Genomic DNA, 8,070 nt, shown 5'->3' on the forward strand with positions numbered 1-8,070 from the left:
AGAGAAGTGTCACCAAGAAACTCAAAGAGAGCCACACTGTACAGAATGAGCATGGCAGAGGTAGGGAGAAGAACATTTCAAAGACTCTGGAAAGAATACTAGCCAGAGAAAAATGGCAAATAACCCCAGAACATCTGCCAAGACATGAGTGAATGATGGGAATTGTAGTCTCAAAAAACACAATCGCTAGAACTCTGCACAGTAATTGACTATGAGGTTATAGACAGAAGAACATGAAGGACAGCCGAGAGAAAGATTATGAGAGATGAAAAGTACAGCTGTTTGGACACAGAGAAAGAATGGAGAAGCTTAAGTGGAAGTATTATGGTGTGTCTACATCATAAAGCAGAGCTTGCAGGAGGCATTCTGCCCATCTGGTCTTTACATTTCTTTTGGACTTCTTTTTCTTTGGATTATAAATCCAAGTGAAACTTTTGCATTTTGTTTGGGACCATTTATCAGATATACAAAGGCTCACTTATGGTTTAGGATTCTGCCTTCAGTGTCTTGTCTCTCTACCACAACATGTAAGATGATTTGTGAGATTCTGCATCTCGGATTAGAATTCAAGGTTAATAGTCTTGGTTTCACAAGCTATAACTAAAAACGGTGTCCTGTTGTGTGCGCAAAGCATCATGGAAAGTCTAGTTATAGTACTACAACAGTCATAGTGGTATACACTTTTCCTCATATTCAGTGACGCATGACTATAAAGTTTAAGCTAAATAGCTAAATCGTAAATAGTCTGATTTTATGTGAACTATGTCCTGTAGTGGGAGCGGAGGAAGGAGGTCATATTTCTTATATATTATTATTTTGTATTAAAAATATTAAAATAAACATCGAACTACGCTTAGAACACGAGCAGCAAACGGACGACGGTGATTATTTTAGAGAAAAAAAATAATAAGAGAAAGCTGCTAAGGAGCTGTCTGAGAAAACGAAAGGACTTTTCCTGTCTTCCAACATAAAAGTTTAAAGCCCTGCGCGCTCTGCCTCCTTCCGTTGCGCATTTCCGTTGTCGTGACGTCACTTCTGGATGTAAATATGCGGCTTGGTGCGGCGCTGGGAAACACAACCACTGGAAAGATGTAAACCAACTAACCGGCAGAAACCAGGTTCAGCGAAGACACTAAACCTTCCCTCCAGGGAAACCGTACCTCTGGTCCAATAAACGGAACTACATCAACAGGTAGCTCGTCGGCTCGCTACCTCCGAAGTCAGCGGAGCGCCTGCCTCTAGCAGCCATCTTTTGTGAGAGAATGTACGGGGCGACGCGGCGGGCCTGCTCGGGCTCTGGTCGGGACCGGAGCTCGCTGATGCTGACCACCGCGCTCCTTCTCTCGGTTATCGGGCTGCTGTCCGGCTTGCCTGGCTTCACCGAGGCCAAGGAGTGCGATAAGCCGTGTATGAACGGCCAGTGTAACACCGCCACTGGCGAATGTGTATGTTTCCCCGGCTGGGTTGGGGACCAATGCCAGCACTGCGGAGGGCGATTCAGGTAATGTAAAACACACTGGCAGATTATAGCCTACTGTTAGCAGTGACATAAGCTGAATGTGGAGTCTACGTCTGCCTTGTTTTGCGCCAAATGTTTGCTAATTCAGACCTGACAGTCCTTGTCTGGAGATGGCGAGCAGCCCACACTCGAGGCGTTCAAGTACCGGTCTGCTACTACCTCTGCCCCAGCTACAAGCGAAGCGGTTCCCCCCAAAGGCCACAGTCCTCCTTGTTTAAATGCAGCATGTGTTTGCTCAATGGTTCAAGTGTGTGGGTTGGACGGCTATGCCTGTGTGAATGTGGTATTTAACATTTGACCAACATTGAGCTTCAGAGCTTTTTAATCCGAATTAGTGTCCCATCTTGCCACTCATTCACGCAGATCATCAGCCTGTTTTCGTACACACCATTTCTTGACTAAGATCAGCTATCAGAAAGGACAGAACCATGAGGAGTAGCCGGGCTGCATGTTTCCTCTGTAGTCTGACATTATTCTTTAGAAAATCTGACAGCACAGACAGACAGACTGCCCCTCAAAACCATTTTGACTTGTAGCCACAGTGCACTCTCTGCTAGCCTCTGTTTTTTCTTTCTTTCAATCTAACCAAGTAATTTATCTCTGACTAAACCAGACTGCTGTTCTGTTGGTAGTGTCCCACTTTTTCAGGCCAGTAGGTGAGACGCTTTGCATTCTTCAGCCTCACGGGACTCTTTGAAAAGCTGCCTGCATGATGTTTGGCCCACTGAAACGTTCAGATAACTGATATTGTGTGCTGATGCCAGGACAGCAGCAGCTCAGGGTCAAAGTATGGGATGGGGGGGGGGCACTGAAGCACTTTGTGCTTTTATAGCTGAGCTGCCCAGGTTAGTGAGAGGTGGGAGGAAGGTACCACTTGACAAACCCATTATTGCATCATCTCTCAATCGCCCCCCACATCCGTGTTGGCTTTCTTTAACTCTGATTTAAACCATGAGTGCCACTAGTTTGTGTGCGAGTGTGTGAATGCCAAAGCTGCACATTTTCGAAAGTTGTAAACTGGCAATTATTACCGCTGTGCCCGTCCTCTGTTCCCATTTTACTGTCACTTTGCATTACTGGAGTTTGTCCTCTGATCTGGAAATTATCCCGCAGTACTTGATGACAGTTTCACTCGGAATCAGTCACGACTATATTATTGATCACTTTCCATAGCATCGCGCCCTTCTGCTCATCCTTCAGCTATGACATTTAGCAAGCACCGAATTAGAAAAACATCTTGTTCCCCAAATCATTTTTTTCCTTGACAGAGCTCAAATGTGACCTCTTGAAGTAATTTTACACTTCTGCTTTCTTTCTTTTCGCTGTTAAGCAAGGTGATCTTGTTCTGATGAGCTAGCGTGTCTGTGCAGCTAAGAACATGTGAGTCGGGTCCACCCTGTAGGCAGCGGATTTTCGTCTCTTTTTTTCGTAAAGGGAGTCCAGAGCATTTTATTTAATACTGTGTCATGCTGCCTCTGCTTGTGATCAGTCTTGCCAGGTCATAAAGCAGAGCCAGCGGGAGGCCTGCTGTGTTATGCGTGCTCACAAGTCGGTCATGATGAAGGGAAGGGAAGCTGGAACAATTTCCACATTAGTACAGCCGATTGGTGAGCACATCTGAGCAGGTGAAATGAAGGCTGAATGGCTGCTGAGCGTCTAATGTTTCAGAACACTGGGCTTAAGTGGTCTCTGGGTGAAATGGCTCATCTTGGCTGTGAATAAAAACTGTGATTCTGTTGCACTCGAGTATCAGCCTCGACAGTCTATCAGTGTGGGAAATCATCGCTGACCACCAGCTGCGTTCAGGGTACCCGTCTCTAAGAACGCTGGGTTTGAATGGAGTTAAACTCTGTTTATTAATATTTATGATTTTTCTCTCATTAGTTAGTAATGTGTAATAGAGAAGAGGCTAAAGTCAATGGAATTTGCTTATTTTGTCCTAAACAGCTGACAAACCCAGTGGTTGGCTTTTATGTAGATCTTTATTTGTACGCCACGCTCTTTTATTGTAGGGTGGTGGTTGACTGGCATGCATTAAAAGTATAAGACATACTCTTTCAGTCGCCCTTGATCAAAATACCAAAGCTTTAGGTTCTTTTTCAGGACTGCTTTAATACAACCCAGGGGGTCAACTGCTAGGATGAACCTCCCTACGGGGCTCATTAAAGTTAATCCGTTTTTTCTAAGGCTGCTACGTTTGTCTTTTCCAGCTTCTTTTAAAAGCTTCATCCTGGCATCAGAAGAAAAACTCTGCTGATAAGTGGAAAAAAACGGAGATCTCTCTTTGTTTCACAGTGCTGCCAGACTGGTTGTGGTGCTGCTTGTCTGACTGTGAACTTCGCTAATAGCAGAACAGGCCACTCTCGTACAGTGTAATGTTCAGCTGTCAGCGCTCCTGTGTCAGTGGGTCCAGCATTAAAAGTGATACTGAAGCCACATCACCCTAGGCTAATCATCTTGAAGTGGAACGGTAAACGTACTGCTGCTGTGATTCCACATTTGCTTGGAATCGGCGCTGTGTTACTTTGTTAACACGGTCAAAGTGCTGATAGTTTTTCATGGAGAGCCTGTGGTCTGAGGCCGTGTTTAGCATACAGACAATGCTGCCATACAAGGCTCGGTGAATGCTGGTAAAAGCAGCTTTCTGTGACAGGGGTGTGCCAAAATGGAGTCCCTATTCTAGCTTTGAGGGCCAAAAATCAACATGAAGAAGGGGGTCGTTGTTGTTGTTCTTTTCTTCACTACTGTGCAAAAGCCTTGAAGCACCCCTCATTTCTTTTGTTTTAGAGTGGTCTTAACATTAGGTCTCCAGGCTTTCTGGGTTTTTCTTTGCACATCCTTTTCACTCATTTTCAGTCCAGTTCTTGTTCACATGGAAATTTTCAGGGGATTTTTATTTTTGGAGCCACTTAATGCTGACTTATGAATCATCCAAGTATTAAAAAACCACCCAAAACAAGGGACGCACTACTGTTGTCTGCACATGACAGAAAACTTGATTTGCATCTTTAGGCGCTTTGTTACTAGCAGCCTTCTAGGGGAAAAAATCCCAAAGATAACGGTTTGACTGAGACAGAATATTATTTTTGCACCAACAAAGTGATTCCTAAACAATAATTAGCTGCACGCTTAGCATATCTCTACAAGGTGTACTGTTTATTCTTAAGTATATGGAGGAAGCTGGACTAGTGCAGGACAAAAGAAGGCCTAAAAATCTGTCTATGGCAAATAAACTGTAAGTAAGATGGGAGAAAAGACTGAGGTATGCATAATGACACAAGAACTGGACTTCCAACTGATCAAACACACACATCCACACATGTGCAATAACACTAAGTGCAATACTCTTTTTCTGACAAAGTTGTATTTTTACTCAGTTGTATAAAGCATTTGTATTTTATTTTTATCCTATTGTATATTTTATTCTACTGTATATATTATTTTATTCTATTCTGTACAGTTGTGTACACTATTTTATTCTTATTGTATTCTAATTTTTGCTATATAACATTTGCACTGTCCACTTCCTGCTGTGACAAAACAAATTTCCCACGTGTGGGACTAATAAAGCTTATCTTATCTTATCTTATCTTATCTTAAAAACAGTAACAACAGGTCTTGCAGAATAATTGATCGAAATTTGAAGTTTCAATATGTGTCGATTGTGTAGAGTTACAATAATGACTGTTTGCAGCCGTCTGTAAAACACACTGGATGCTCTGTCGTGGTTTGGGGCTGCATTACAGTCATTGGTGTTGAGGATCTTGTTGAACTTGATGGATCTAAGAGGGCAGATTCTGGTGATCCATGCCATACTATTGGGTAAGCATCCGATTGTCAATGGTTTATTTATGGATTGACCTCCCTAGAGCAAGGACCTGAACATTATTGTAGCAGTGTTCGGTCATCTTTACAGAGAACAGAAGAAATGCAGCCAACATCCAAAGAAGAGCTTTGAATGTTCTTCGAGAAGCCTTGAAGGACTATTGAAGAACTTGAGACTACTCATTTTCCTAATTATAGTTTAACTTAGTTTTCCATGGATATTTAATTCTGTTATTCCCCTGTTTTGGGTCAGGGAAACTTTAATAATAATCCTACTGCATCACCAGTTTATGTACATTTTGTTAACCTTTGGTCGTGTTGACTTCAAAGTTTCAGGCAGCCACCTTCTTCTTCGTTTTAAATTTCTATCTGAGTTTAGGGCTTTGTGATAGCCACTAACAAAGTACAGGTTCCTTATTTAATTCTTCATATTTGAAATTAAAACATTCAATTACAAATGCTTGCTGTCTTTAAAATCTATTGTTCAACGATTGTACTATACGCCCCTGGGTGTGCGAGGTCCACAGAGGATTAAAGCAAATGGATAATAAAAAAAAAAAAGTCTATCTTTAGCTTGAGACTTTATCACAAACCTTTAACTTCTTATTTCTAATAATTTCTTCTCCGACAATTCACGTCTTACATGTGGACATCTGCTTACGTTCCACGTTTGGAATCAGGAGGGACAGTGTCAGTTGGTAATAACTGTTAGTGAGTTAAATTTTCTTTAAAAGTCTTTGGAAAGGTTTTGTAACCCCCCCATAACTGTTGATGCTGACAAAACTAATGTTTAATAAAAGATAAGATCAGACTTTATTGATTCCACGGCGGGGAAATTTTAATTTGAAGTATCTTATAAATATTTATCAGAATTTTATATTTCAAACACATTAAAAACCTTTTTCCGCTCAAATTAAATTTCTCCCCAAGTCCCACAACAAGCAGCCCACAGCTTGATGGCACCTCCACCATGCTGGGTTGGTGTTCCTATACTTGCAAACTCTTTTCTTCTCCAACCAATATGATCGCTGTTACGGCCAAACAGTCAAAGTAGTTTCATCAGACAAGAGCAATAGAAAATTGTAAGATCTTTGTTTGCATGTAAGGACTGGTTTCATTCTGAACACTTGAGTTCTGCAGAATCTTGTTAAGGTGCTTTTAAAAATTGTTCTCAGAGACAGATTCGCCTCCTTTCTGAGTACTGTAATGGCTGCAGATTTCTACTTTTATGCTGTTGTTTGCTCACATGGGACCTTCAGTCACTGTAAATTGCTTCTAGGGTTTTTTCCTCTTGTACATTTTGCTAATTGTATGGTTTCATTTAATAGATGAAAGCAAATAGTTGACAGGAAACGAGTGGAGCAAGAGATTGGGAAGAACAGTTCATTAGCTGCTGTAGCTGATGGATGGATGTTCTTCCTCTCCTGCCTGACTGGAGCTGTTAAACTAGGATGCAGGCTCACTGTGTTAGAGAAGCTTTAAAAAGCTTTAAAAACTAATAAAGTGACAGTTATAACTGTAACTGTAAGTTGTAGCTACAATCCTTGCTTGTCATATTAACGACTGTAGCCATGAGGCTGATCTCTATCACATAGTGTCAACAAAAGGCTGCTTCACGCCTGTTGGTTTGAAGACTCTTAGACATAAATGCACATTTTTATTAGCATGACATAAAACTCTTGCGGAGATAATTTATTTAATTTTTTTTCATAGAATGGGGATTCCCAACCAGTTTTCATACGCAGCAGGACGGGGTGGTGCATAAAGAGTCTGATGCCTGTTCATGTTCTGCCACTGGTTTGAGTACCAGTTTTGGTTGCAATTAATGTGAAACCTGGAAGTGTCTCAATTTACCTGCTTATTTTTTAATAATTTTATGTAAAGAGCGCATATTGAATCCTAAGTGCTCTCATAGTGCCACCCCCTCAGTGTTTGGGAGTTCTTGCTTGTTTCTCAACTTTAAAGTGGCTTCTGGAAATGCTTTAATGTAATTTGGGTGAACTGATAGCGGAGTAGTTGGGGAATATATTACGTAGGCTCGGATGCTTGCTTGCTTTCCCCACATTCATCACATCTTGCTCTACTACACGTATCTAATAAAAGCAAAATGACAGGGATATTAGTGACTGTGCTTTGTTTTAGTTTCCCCAACTCCTGCTGTAGTCCTTTGGTTTTTCACTCGTTCTCACGCTAAGCTCTCTCATCAAATAATGACAGTAATGGAACTGCTGAAACGACAGATTAATAGTTGATTGTGTGTTAAAGAGCTCCTTTGAAATGTCCTTAATAAATGTTTAGAACTGCTTTGTAATAAATGAAACCGTTTTTTCTTTTTTGTTCTCCCATCGGTTTTCCTCCAATTTTATGAGCTGTCATGAACTAAACTGCCCAGTGTGTCCTTTTATGTGTTAGTGACTGAATGAATCTATTCATTCAAATGTATATCTATTAGGATTTTGTTTCCAGGTATGGGAAAGAAACAACAACTTTAAAAAGAGTCCCTTCCATTAATGCACTGCTGATGTATGTGTATATCTTAGTGTTGGTTGTTGATCATTTTAGTTTGGGTAGTGGGTAGTGACCGAAAGAACGAGATCGCGGATACAAGCGGCAGAAATGAGCTTCCTCCGAAGGCTGGCTGGCCTCTCCCTTAGAGGTGGGGTGAGAGGTTCGGCCATCCAGGAGGGGCTCAGAGTAGAGCTGCTGCTGCTCCACATCGAAAGGAG

The 8,070-nt window shown here is 41.6% G+C and overlaps 1 protein-coding gene across 1 annotated transcript in view; it reads left to right on the plus strand.

Moving 5' to 3' along the window:
- Positions 1 to 1,019: 1,019 nt before the first annotated feature.
- The window catches only part of atrn (attractin), a 125,759-nt gene continuing 118,708 nt past the window's right edge, over positions 1,020 to 8,070 (plus strand). Inside the window, exon 1 of the mRNA XM_005728709.1 lies at positions 1,020 to 1,501. Coding sequence (XP_005728766.1) covers positions 1,263 to 1,501 — 239 coding nt within the window. The 5' untranslated portion in view covers positions 1,020 to 1,262. The remainder of the gene's footprint in view (positions 1,502 to 8,070) is intronic.

Source organism: Pundamilia nyererei, unplaced genomic scaffold (genome assembly GCF_000239375.1).
Source record: "Pundamilia nyererei isolate P.nyererei 1_Seehausen unplaced genomic scaffold, PunNye1.0 scaffold00029, whole genome shotgun sequence".
Taxonomy (NCBI): Eukaryota; Metazoa; Chordata; class Actinopteri; order Cichliformes; family Cichlidae; genus Pundamilia; species Pundamilia nyererei.